At 36.8% G+C, this 13,520-nt stretch overlaps 1 protein-coding gene across 4 annotated transcripts in view; it reads left to right on the forward strand.

Moving 5' to 3' along the window:
• Positions 1-13,520, forward strand: part of MATN2 (matrilin 2) — a 199,824-nt gene that overhangs the window by 171,886 nt on the left and 14,418 nt on the right. For 3 of the 4 annotated variants that reach the window (XM_031947023.1, XM_031947025.1, XM_031947024.1), the window contains exons 11-14: positions 5,499-5,621; positions 6,563-6,685; positions 8,039-8,161; positions 10,475-10,888. In XM_031947023.1, coding sequence (XP_031802883.1) covers positions 5,499-5,621; positions 6,563-6,685; positions 8,039-8,161; positions 10,475-10,888 — 783 coding nt within the window. The remainder of the gene's footprint in view (positions 1-5,498; positions 5,622-6,562; positions 6,686-8,038; positions 8,162-10,474; positions 10,889-13,520) is intronic. The other variant, XM_031947026.1, reaches the window with a different exon arrangement.

Consider the following 13,520-nt stretch of genomic DNA (forward strand, 5'->3'; position numbering starts at 1 on the left):
AGGCAGTGACTCTTTTGATTTTTTAATGTAAAAAAAAATAATTTACATAAAAATTATGTAAAAAATAATGAAATCATGTAATTACATTTCTCCCTACTCCCCTCTTCTTAGCACAATGTACACTGTGCCTTTTTTTTCTCTGAAGAGCAAGATTGCTTTTCCTGCTGTCCTGTGTGGAACCTTAGACATCACCTTACATTCTGTCATCACTAGAAAGGGACTATTATTCTAAAGTGCAGTTATTGCCCTGCCTCAGACTGCCTGAGTCATCAGACCCTGATCCAGACATTAGGAGCATTTTCTGGGTTGGGTTAATAGACCAGAGGAAAGTTTCCTACCCAGAAATTTTTTCCAAATCATCAAACTGCTAATCAATTGTATTCCAGATTGCTTAATTAAATTGTTAAAATATATTTTTTTTCACTAGACTTGGAAGAAGTCATCCTTTAAGAAAGGAAATGTTTTCTTCCTAGGAATTTCATTCTTCCTTTTTTGAATTCCCAGAAGAAACTTAAGAAGTTCAAAGTGGCTTCTTTTGCGTCTTTCTACTAGATTTGAATTCTGCACCCTCCTTAATCCCTTGGCTCATACTCAACTATTAGATATCCATCTGCATTCCTTGTGTGAAGGCTCTGGAGAGTAATAGAGAACCACAAGATGAGTAGTGGAAATTATATTTTCTGGATACAAATATGTCTAGAGATCTTTTATAAAATTGGTTTCTATTTATTTCTTTTATTTTTTATATCATCATAATTTCCCCTAGAATTCCTCTCCTTCCCAACGAGCCATCTTATATTATCAAATTTTTTAAGAAGAAAAAAAAAGAAAAAGAAAAGAAATCATTATAATACATTTTTTAAGTCTGAAAGTATATGTCCTATGTAAAACTTTTGGTCTTCTCATCTCTGAAAAGGAATAGGATTTTTCATATCTCTTCTTTTGAGCCATGTTTATTTTTTTACAATTTTGCAACAATTCGTTTTTGTCTTTCCATTTGCATATTGTTATAATTGTACATGTTATTTTCTTGGCTCTGCTTATTTCATATCATTTCATATTTCTCTGCATTTGTCATATTCATTGTTTCTTACAGCGCATAATATTCCATAACTTCATGTACCACAATTTGTTTAACCATTTCCCAATCAGTTGACATCTACTTTGTTTCCAATTCTTTGTTGTGTTATTATAAATGTTTTGGTGTAAATGCGGACTTTTTTTAAACATCAGTTATCTCCTTGCAGTATAAGCCTAATGAAATTTCTAAGCCAATGGATATGGACATAGTTACTTTATTTGCATAATTCTAAAATGCTTTCTAAAAGGGTTTACTCTTTCATAACTCCACCAACAATCCACTTGCCTACCTATCCCACAACCCCTCCAACATTGATGACTATTCAACCAGACAACTATAAAAGATAAAAAAAGATATCTTTGATTACACAAAACTGAAAAGTTTCTGCACAAAAAAATCCATGTGCCTAACGTAAGAAGAGCATTCAAGTGGAAAAATATCCTACTATCAAATGTCTCTGATAACATATATATATATAATTAATATATATACACATCAAAAACGATTGTCAAAAAGGATTGTAATTTTTAACAGTCACATGAAAGAATATTCCAAATCACTAATAATAAGAAAAGTATGAATTAAAACAATCTTGAATTTTTACTTTATATCTTTCAAATTGTCAGAGATGATAAACTAGCATTTGAAGTCATTGTGGGAATAGTCAATGTTGGAAATATTTCCCAAAATGATTGATATAAAAACAAAAAGTATCACTAAAATTTATTTTTAAAAGGTAAGAAAGGAAGGAAGAAAGAAAAGAAAGAAGGAAAAACAGGTAGAAAGGAAGGAAGAAAAGAGAGGAAAAAGTGAGGAAAAGTCAGAAAGGAAAAGAAGAAAGTAAATAAAAGGAGAAGAGACAGAGGAAAGTAAGTTTTAACAAATAAATTAGTGAATTTACATTTGGAAATTATTTAGATTCTGGGAAACTCAAATTAAGGCAAACTCAGTTCTAGAAGAGCTATTGACTCTTCTAAAAATTGACTAATTTTGAGCAAAGTACTGTATATAGGCACTAAGATTAAGGGAAAATGAGAAATTTCAACATTTTTAGAAGGCTAAAAACCATACCACAATGCTCTACTGACTTGTTTAAAAAAAAAAAAAAAACTGCTACTAATTTGAAAGCCCAAGAGAATTCAGAAACTGGATTCTTAGCAAGAGAGACTGGCCGAAATCCCTATTGAAGACTTCATGAAGCTCTCATGTAGCACTGGCTTTTATTTCTGTTATGCCAAGACAAAGAATGAGCAGTACAATTGGCCTGCAACAAACTACGGTGGAGTTGAGCCCTGCTTATGTAATGGGGGAAAAAAAGAAAACAGTTGGACTGCTTCCCACTGAAGACTGGAAAATCTTCAGGAAAGCTGTCTGTCTGTCAACACTATAGTCTAAAAGCAAAAGGAAAAAAAAATCGATTAATTCCAGTGAAGATCCAAGATGAAAGGCTGGAGCCAGTCAAGATCATCTCCTCCTGATCACTTTCAGATCTTATCTAGAGGAACACACAAGGCATCTTCATCAATACTTGCACAGTCCAAGATTTTTGCCAGTTTGGACCACACCTCCCAAAGAGATACGTGACCACCTTTCTGTGGTTTGGTAGTTGATGTTCAAGAGCTGTTATGGCCAAAGAAAGTCTTTGTGTGGGCAGTGAGGTGGCTCAGTGGATAGAGCACCAATTCTGGAGTCAAGAAGATCTGAGTTCAAATGTAGCCTGAGACATTGATTAGCTATGAGAGCCTGAGCAAGTAACATAATTATACTAAAAGAAAGAAAGGAAGAAAGAAAGGAAGGAGGAAAGAAAGAAAGAGAGGCAGGGAAACAGGAAGGGAGGATAGGAGGGAAACAGGAAGGAAGGGAGACAGGAAGGGAGGAAGAGAAGGAGGGAAAGAGGAAAGGAGGGAGAAAGGAAGGAAAGAAGAAAGGAAAGAAGGAAGGAACAAGGAAGGAAGGAAGGAAGGAAGGAAGGAAGAAAGAAGGAAGGAAGGAATTAAGGAAGGAAGGAAGGAAAAGATAGTCTTTATGTGGACAACCTAGTGATGAGTATCTCTGGTCTTACAAAGACTGGTCTTCAGAAAATAGACAGATAAAGGAGTTTTTCCCAGATTGGCTTTGTCAGTGGTATGCTGGTAAATGGTTAACAACTAGCTTTCTAGGAAAGGGGGGGATGTCATGCACACACTTTTAAATTTCATCTGCATTATTAACATTTTCCCCGTCACTTTCTTAAATCTAGACAATTAACAAAAAAATAAACCAAGCCCTAATTTATAGCATTTGCTGAGTTTTGGTATGAATTGGCTCCAGCCCATTCCCAGAAGCCTTTGAAGGAAGAGGGAAGGATTAAGACTTTATTAAGCATCTTCTATATACCAGGCACTGTGTTAAGTGCTTTACAGTATTATCTCACTTGCTCTTTACAACAACTCTAAAAGATATGTGATAGTAACCCTACTTTCCTGTTGAGGAAACTGAGACAAACTGAGGTTGAATTACTTTCCCAGGGCCACATAACTAATGTCTGAATTGGGATTGGACCATTTACCTTAAAGGATTACAAGAGGCATTGAAATAGAACTTCAGATAAATAGAGATATACAATCTTACATACACATACATACACACATTTTTAGTTATGACCCCATTAGTCCATAATCCCATTTGGAGTTTTTTTGGGCAAAGATATTATAGTGGTTGGCCATTTCCTTCTACAGCTTATTTTATAGATAAGGAAACTAAGGTAAACAGAATTGAATAACTTGACCAGGATCATACAGCTAATAATAAATATCTGAGGGCAGATTTGAATTCCAGTTTCCCTGACTCCAGGCCCTGAGTCTGTCCATTGTGCCATCTAGCTGCCATATATGTACACACCAGGGCCAATGTGCTGTAAGGGATAGAGTTAGCTCAGTCATGAAGGCTTTTATTCAGGTCCCACCTGTGACACACAGAGGCTCAAGACTCCTAGGTAACCTCCAAGACTAAATGGCAGAGAAGTCACCAATATGTCATGATAGAGTTTCATCACCCAAGGGAACTGATGTGAATAATAAAGAACAAAACAACAAAAAGAGGGGCAGATTATAGATATTATCATGCATAAACAAGTAGGAACCTGAATGCATAGTCAAAGTATTATAAATATAGATTATATCCATAATATATATCTAGATATACATATTATATTATACATAATATATAAAATAATATAATTATATTATATATTATGTATTATAGATATAAGATTCTGGAGGAATCTTAGAGGCATTTAGTCCAACTCCTCTCATTTTAATGGTGAGAAACTGAAGTTCAGAGAGCTTTGTGTGGCATGAAACAATTAGGTCACAATCTAGCCCTTGCTGAAATGCCTTCCTTAGGTCTTTATTGTTGCACCTCAATCTGTCCCATTGGTAACAAAACCCTTTAGCATGGTATAGTGGGGAAAGCACTAGATGGGATATTTAAAGACCAGGAACCAAGTATTAGTTCACAGCTTCACAAACAAGATTTAAACTCAGGTCTTCTAGACTCCAACTTCAGTACTCTATCCAATGAGCCACTTATTAGCTATGTGCTTAAGGGTAAGTCATTTAATAATTTCTCTGAGCCTCAGTTTCTCCACATGTAAATTGAGCATCTAAAAAAGGGAAAGCCTTTTCATTATCTCCCTCAGTGGATTGCAATCTGCAGAGTATCGAGTTAATTGTAATGCTCTGGTATAAGATGTTATCATTATTGCATGCAGACTAGATCTGAGAACTTGGCCCTGAATCCATCCTATGATGTGGTGGCAATATACATACCACTTCTCCTTTTCAAAAAAATTTATGAAGCATCATTTCCCAAAGCTACTTACTAGAAGAAATCCACATTTTCCTTCATGTTCACAAGCATGTTTTAGTAGGAAAATATTATAAGCCACTTGTCTAACTCATCCAATCATTAAAATTCTCTAAGCTTTTTCTTTATCTGTAAAATTAGTCTAGCGCCTTTAGTATCTCTGTCTTAGCATTATAAGGGAAGGAATGTGTAGGGCAGTGAAAATGGGATCTGGAATCAGGAAGCCCTGAGTTCAGATCCAGCCTTAGATACTTCTTAGTTGTGTGATCTTGGGCAAACCACTTAATTCTATTTATCTTAGTTTTCTCATCTGTAAAATGAGCTGGAGAAGGAAATGGCAAATCACTCCAGTATTTTTGTCCCCAAAAAAACCCCAAATCAGGGTCATGAAGAGTCAGTCACAACTGAAAAACAAATGAACAACAAAAATAGTATATGAGCTACATGACCTAGCTTTAAGGAACCACGTAAAAATCAATTATTGTTCTATGTGCAGTTGCTAAAAGGGGATAAATTGCTAATGTGTGAAATATTTTCCTCTCTGTTTGCATAATTTTAAATGGAACCTCAGGACTGGACGCCTGTGCTCTGGGAGACCATGACTGTGAGCATACTTGTGTAAGCCTTGAGGATTCTTACGAGTGCCGCTGCTATGAAGGTTACACTCTCCGAGATGATGGGAAAACCTGCAGAGGTATGTTCATGTGGTTGGTTTCTAGCTCGAATGACTGTATAAAAATGGAGATCCTGAATTTCATCTCAGTTAATTACTCAAAGAGGCACTCATTAGGATAAAATTGGAACTGTGTTGCATGAGACAATTAGGTCACAATCTAGCCCTTGCTGAAATGCCTTCCTTGGGTCTTTATCATAGCACTTCAATTTGTTCCGTTGGTAACAAAATCCCCTTACAAAGGCAGCATGGTATATTGTAGGGAACGCACTGGATGTGATATCTGAAGACCAAAAATCAAGCTTTAAACCCACAAATGAGTTCATCTGTTTTGAATCTAAATTTTCTCATCTGTAAAATGGGGCTAATGTTTATTCTGATTGTTTCCCCCTAGATTGTTTTAGGGAAATGGCTGTTAATTGCCAAGCACCAGTTAAATGGGTGGTATCCTTATTAATTAGTAACTAGATGGCCTAGGAGATAGAGTGCCCAGATTTCAAGTGAGTTTAACTCTAGCCTCAGACACTTACTAACTTCTGTGACTTTCAACAATGCACTTCACCTGCCTCATCTGTAAAATGAGCTGGGGAAGGAAATGGCAAACATTCTGGTATTTTTTATAAGAAAACCCCAAATGGTTTGATGAAGAGTCAGACACAGTTAAACAACAATAGAAATCATTATTATCAAAGCAGATAAGAAATGAGAAATTTACCTTGAAACCTGTGCTATGGCTGAAATAACCATGTCATTTTTTCACTTTCAAAAATGCCAATAGAATTTCATCCCAAAATTGCTAAGAGAGAAAGACATCCAAAGTTGCCTTCATGTTCAAAAGCATATTTTAATGGGAAATAGCACATAATATTTGTCCAATTCATGTGCATTGTTAATGGGAGAATAACTGTTAATGAGTGTCATATTTTTCCTGTTTGTGCCCTTGGAACCACATGGAAACTCAGTATTGGACCCGTGTGCTCTGGGACACCATGGTTGTGAGCATTCCTGTGTGAGCAGAGGAGAGTCTTACATGTGCATCTGTTTTGAAGGGTATACACTTCTACAAGATGGGAAAACCTGCAAAAGTAAGTTTGCTTTAAATCCAATTCAACAAACATATATTAAGCACCTACTATGTGTTTGACTGTGCACTGTGCTAGGGATAGGGACTGGACCTGACAATAGGATAAGGAACTCCCAGATGAGGAAACTCCCTTCTCTACAATGTGCTCCTTCTCTACAAATTAAAGGAGTATGAGAGTTACCTAGAGACCTCTGAGACAGTATGGGGGAGAGTTTACACTTGAACCCCAGATCTTCCTGTTTTGGAGGTCAGTTCTCTAGGCACAATGCCATTCTTCCCCTTTAAGTGTGGGTGATACAAAAGCAGAAATAATAAAGCCCTACACTTAAGAAAATACCCTTTAATCTCATGATGAAAAATGCCAGCCAGAGTTGGACATGAAGGAACAATGATAATAACTAGGATTTATGAAGAATATTATAAATATTATCTCATTGGAGCCCCACAACAACCCCTGGAGGGAAGTGCTAATATTATCCTCATTTTGAAGATGAGGAAACTGAGGCAGAGAAAGGTAGTTATCTGAAGCAGAATCTGAACTCAGGTCTTCCTCCCTCCAAGTCCGAGCAGGATCCCCACTGCCTTACTTAGCTTTATCCAGAATAAATGCAAGGTAACCTCATGGAAGGAAGACATCAGTAATTGGAAAGAAAATAGGAAAGGAGGGAGGAAGAATGTAAGCTAAGTCTCAAAGGAACATATGAAAGAAGATGTTGATGATGATGATCCCAGAACTTAGAATCACAAAGGCTTTACTTTTATTGAAGATCTGGAACCTTCAAAAATATTAATAATAATACATATAGAATCTTACAATTTGCAAAGTTCTTCTTTTGCAACCCTGTAAGGCAGGTGGTATGGGTATTATCTCCATTTTACATATATATATATGCTGTATCTATATATATACTATATACATATATGTGTATATATACATATGTGTGTGTATGTATATATATGGAGAGAGACACAGAGACAGAGACAGAGAGAGAGACACAGAGAGAGAGAGAGAAAAGGAAGGAAGGAAGGAAGGAAGGAAGGAAGGAAGGAAGGAAGGAAGGAAGGAAAAAGGGAGGGAGGAAGAGAGGGAAAGGAGGGAGGGAGGAAGGAAGGAAGAAAGGAGGGAGGAAAGAAGGAAGAAAGGAGGGAGGGAGGGAGGAAGGAAGGAAGGAGATGGAAGAGCCAGAAGCCCATCCCAAGTCTTCTAAGTCCTCAAACAGAACTCTTCCTTCTTCACTCCAAAGGAGGTTCAGTGTAGCTAAGAAAACACTTCTTTAATCCCTCATTAGAGGGCTATTAAGGTCTTGTTGTGCTGCCTTGGCAGAGTTATGTTAACTCTTTCCATAATCCTCAGGAGAGGATGTCTGCAAATCCACCAATCACGGCTGTGAACACACTTGTGTTAATGATGGCAACTCCTACATCTGCAAATGCTCAGAGGGATATGTTCTGGCAGAAGATGGGAAACGGTGCAGAAGTAAGTGATGGGAGCTTGGCTCACCTCCTTGGAGGGGCTGAGAGAAGAAGTGATTGGAGGCTGGCCCTGCCTCCTTGGAGGGGCTGAGAGTAGAAGTGATGAGAGCTTGGCTCCATACCTGGATATGGCTGAGAGTAGTTGCTTTCTTGAAAGTTATTAGAATGAATAAATCCCTAACTGCTTTTTTCTTCTTCCCATTCCTATCCTCCACCACAATGAATAAGCAAAAAAGTGAATTTCTGAAAACTTGTCTGAATTAAAAGCCAAACCCATTTACTTAGGAATCGTTGTTGAGAAAATTTCTAAGGAAAATAAGTAAAAAGAACTCCCTTTAAAAGCCAGGAACCAGTGAGTATAACTGTCATTCTTTCCTGAGCCTGAAAACAAACATCCTTATTGCCAAAGAAAATGGTCTCTGTTCAATTCTTTCCCTGAAGTCTCTTTGCTTTTTATGTGAGGATGTGGAAGCTAGACCTGGGCTAGAATCTTCTCCTTTCTGGAATCACAGAAATGCCTCACTTTGTGAACTTCTGCATATGAAGAATTCAAATTGAGATGTGAGATGTGTGTGCGTGCGTGTGTGTGTGTGTTTAAGAAAAAAAATTTAAAAAAAAAAAGGACAGAATTGCTGAAGGAAAATCAAATATCTTCTTGCCTTTTTTTTTTAAACAGAGGGGAGATTATGTCTGAATATTGCAGATATTTTATAACTTGATTGATGAGTTGCTGAACTCCCTTATTTTTCTTTCTTTTTATTCTTTATTAATCATAAAAGATGAGTCTCAGGTGAGGAAGGGGGGGTTTATGGTTGGGAAAGATAGCAATGAAACATTAAAGAAGAAAAAAGATGACAATAATTATTATTTAGTCATACTCATGTTGAGTAGAAGTGATTATTTCAAACACAGAGTAAATTTAAGTGAAGGTAACTTGGCCTTTTTATCTTCTGATTGATAAAGTACACATGGGAATCATTTCATATGCTTCTGTAAATTTAAACACCTGTTATAGTGGAAGAGATGAGAGGAAAGGAGAAGAGCTCACTGGCTAAAAAGTGGTTGGAAAGAAATATGCCTTGCAGAGTCTGCCTCTATTTCTAACCCCGCTTTGCCCATATCAGACAGAACGTTTCGTGTGTGTATGCGTGTGTATGTGTTGTGTGTGTTTTGTCTATCACCATCAAAAATTATTGCTAGTATATATAGTACATATGTATACTATTTATATAATACATATATACTATGTATAGTATATATATTCTAGTATATATAGAGATATAAAAGTTTCTCATAAAAAGCATGTTACATTAAAAATAAATAAAAATAACTCATTTGGATGAAACTTGATGTTTCCCCTAAAACAAATTTGTGAGATTGAGAGTAAAAATATTATTACCTATGTACAGATGAGGAAACTAAAGTGACTTAGAATCACAAAACTAGTAAAAGTACAGAGCCAAGATTCAATCAAACCTGGTTCTAACAACTCTAAACCCAGTGTTTTGTTTTGTTTTTATTTCTGTCTGTACTCTGCCATCAAATGAAGATGCACTTGATATATGAAATGGATCATTCCGCAGGATCTAGCTGTATTTGACATGAGGCTCATGAAGAGGGACAATGAGTTATAGGGGAAAGCTGGGCTCCAATCCAGTCCTTGTCCTGCCCTACCTGGGGGACATTGGGCACTTTAATTTTTCTGTCCCTGAATTTCCTCCTTGGAAAAATTAGGGACTAAATGACCTCTGAGATCTCATCTGGTTCTAAATATGTGATCCTATTAAATTCAGTTGGTTGAAGCTACTATACTACCCTCTAAATTACAAGAAGTCTTTGTAAGCCTAGGCATTTATGTCAATCTCTTACATTAACTTTCAAAAATAAAATTCATGTTAAGCAGCTAGATGCCAGGCTAGAGAATACAAAGACAAAAAACCCCAACCCTCAATCCCTGCCTCCAGAAACTTATATTCAAGCAGGAGAAATGTGTACAGAATGTAAATAAATATACAAAAAAAATCAGAATAATTATAAATATCAGGAGGGGGAAGAAGGCACTAGAACCTGGAGTGAACATAAAGGCTTCAATAGAACTGCAGCTGAGCTTTGAAGAAGGACAGAGATTCCCAAAAAGGAGGTAAAGAGCACTTGTTTTTGAAGCTGGGCAATGCCCTGTGTGAAAGAAAATAGTCAAGAGTTGGAATTAATTCCCAAGATGCTTTGCCTCCTTTTATTAGGTAATCGTGTTTGTGTATGTTTCTAAAGACTGATAAAGCTCTGTTTGCCTTAATTCTCCCCATTTTCTATCTTACAGAATGCACTGAAGGCCCCATTGACCTGGTATTTGTGATTGACGGATCCAAAAGTCTCGGAGAGGAGAACTTTGAGATTGTGAAGCATTTTGTCACAGGCATCTTAGAATCCCTCGAGATCTCCCCCAAAGCAGCTCGAGTGGGGCTGCTGCAGTATTCAACCCAGGTCCGCACAGAGTTCACCCTGAGGGACTTCCACACAGCCAGAGACATGAAAAAGGCTGTGACCCACATGAAGTACATGGGCAAAGGCTCCATGACTGGCTTGGCCCTGAAGCAGATGTTTGAGAAAAGTTTTACAGAAGGGGAAGGAGCCAGGCCACTTTCAGCAAGAGTGCCCCGAGTAGCCATTGTGTTCACAGATGGGCGAGCCCAAGATGATGTCTCTGAATGGGCGAACAGAGCCCAGCGGAATGGTAATCTTGGATTATTGGATTATATGTTATTTATATTCCCCCAAGGGTATTAACAATCACATCAGCAATTCCTCCAAGTTATCAGTGACAGCAGCCAATAATTTCTGTAGCACTTTGGAGGTCTCTTATTCATCAGCAAAGTGGGTAATTTAATCATTGTTATCTCTATTTAATAGATGAGCCTGATTACATAACTGGTGAATGAAGTTCAGCAAATGATTTATTAAATGCTGACTGGGTATTGGATACAGTGCTAGACCCTAGAGAAGACAGAAAGTTTTATAAGAAATGGACCCTGCCCTCATGAAGTTTATATTCTAATAGGATTAATAAACTAACAGAGAGAGTTATATAGCACTTGGGATATATTCTGTATCAGTTTTATATGTGCTATGTGAAGCCTCAGGCCTCCTGACCCCCAAGTCTGTCCTGCACCAAGTACCTCTCATAAATCAAACATAGGGCCAGAGGGAGCCTAGACAAGTAGCTAAAAACAAAAAAAAAATTTTTTTTTAAAGTCTTGTACAACCACCGTAAAACCTTATTGTCCTGCCTCCTAGTGGCCTTAGAGAGTCCATTCACCAAGAGTGCCTCCAAATCCTCATGCTTGCAAGAAACCCTTTCAGGAGGTTAGTAATAATGTCAGTCCAGTCTATACACTGATGAATCAGTTCAACAATGCAACTGTGCCAGACTCAGTGCTAGGTGCTGGAAATACAAAACAAAAGCAAAATAAGGTCCTTTCCTCAGAGATTTTTCATTCTCCTGGATGTGAATAATCATGTACTAATCTTTACCAGCTGCAGTGTGTTCTCCATGGGATTTCCTGAACCAAATGTCTAGCCAGGGATAGAAATTCTAACCTTCTCTAATGGTTTTTGTTACGGGGTACATTATTGTGTACTCTTCTAGAAAGCATTGTGTATATTGAAGAGGCAGTCAGAAGACCAAATCACATAGTTTCTCTGGGTCTCAGTTTCTATAAAATGGAGGAGTTAGATTCAATTATCTATGCAGTCCTTTCTATCTCTAACTCCTATGGTATAGATACCATGAATGTAATAACTAATCCTAAATAATTTAGGTTAGGAGGAGTAAGTAGTTGACTTTTCAAAATTTTTTAAATTTAAATTTTTATTTTATTATTATAAATTTTTATTTATTATCATTTTTATTTATTTTAATGGATTTAATTAATTTGATCATTTAATTTAATAATGAATAATTGTTATTTATTATTAAATTATTACAAATTAAATTTAAATTTTTTAAAAATAAAAATTTTGGAGAGAAAGCTAATTCAGTCTTATTAACCCAATTAACCTAAACCCAGCCCTAAAAACTTTCAAATAACAGTATGATATTTTATATGCAATAGCAAGCAGGTGAAGTAGAGGTTACCTTCTTCTTACAAAAGTAAAAGTGAAACCCAAGAGAGAAGACATTCTTTTCTTGACTTAATCTAATTACTAATCCTTTCCAAAGGTACCTATGGAAATCTGAGCTTACTAAGATTAATAGCAATAGCTTTTCAATATAAAAATACATGTCTGGGGCAAGAGACCCATTATGAGTTGTATTTTCTTATGTGTACAAGCCAACTTAGTGTTTAACTTCAATTCCTGGAAGCATTCTAAGGGGTAAAGGAATGGATCATGTGCATGTAGAAAAGGAAGCAGCAGTAATCACAAAGAGCCAGCATGGCTTCATCAAGAACTGGTCATGCCAGAATAAAGGTGTTTCCTTTTTTTAAGAGAGTCTTTACACAGATAGCTTATAGGATGCTACAGATGTAATTCACTTAGGTTTTAGTTAAGTATTTGGCAAAGTTTCTCATGCTGTTCTTGTGGAAAATACGATAGTGTGGACTAGACTATGGTGCAATTATGTGGTTTATGATTGAAACCAAAGAGGAGTTTTTAATGGTTCAGAGTCACCTTGGAAGTGGAAGGAAGTCTCTGGTGACTACCCTGGGGATCTATGCTCAGCCCTGTGAGGCTTAATAGTTTTCAGGCAGTTGGATAAAAGCATAACATGTTTGCCAAAGGGTCAGATGACAATAAGCTGGATCACTAATGAACTGAGATAAAAAAAGAGTTCCAAAAACGTCAATAGGCCAGATCATTAGTTTGAACTTAATGGGATAAAATTTAATAGTGATAAGTTTAAAGTTGGAAATGGATCCCACAATCAAAGTTCATTTTAAAGAAGGCTGGATTCTAAAAGTTTCATAGAAACTAGCAATGGGAAATAACAACCAAGAAAGCTAGTGAAGCCTTGGGCTATATTAAGAAAAATGAAGTATCTAAGAATAAGGAGGTAATTGTCCCTCTGTACTCTTCCAAGTCACACCACATCAGGCAATCCTTTTATAGCTCTCTCTGATTGATTCACTATCCCACTCACCATGGTGACTTTTGCAAATCTTTTCATCCATCACAAATCTCCTACAGTTCTCCCAAACCCCACTGGCTCTATTGAGAATTTTACCTCATATTTTAAAAAATGGAAGCCATTTGCTGCAAGCTCCCTCTTCTCACCTCCCCTCATCACACATTACTCAAATGCCTTCTACTACTTTTTTCTCCTTCACCTGTCTTCTATGAAAATGTGGCTTTGCCAAGACCCACTT

This window comes from Sarcophilus harrisii, chromosome 1 (genome assembly GCF_902635505.1).
Source record: "Sarcophilus harrisii chromosome 1, mSarHar1.11, whole genome shotgun sequence".
Classification (NCBI taxonomy): Eukaryota; Metazoa; Chordata; class Mammalia; order Dasyuromorphia; family Dasyuridae; genus Sarcophilus; species Sarcophilus harrisii.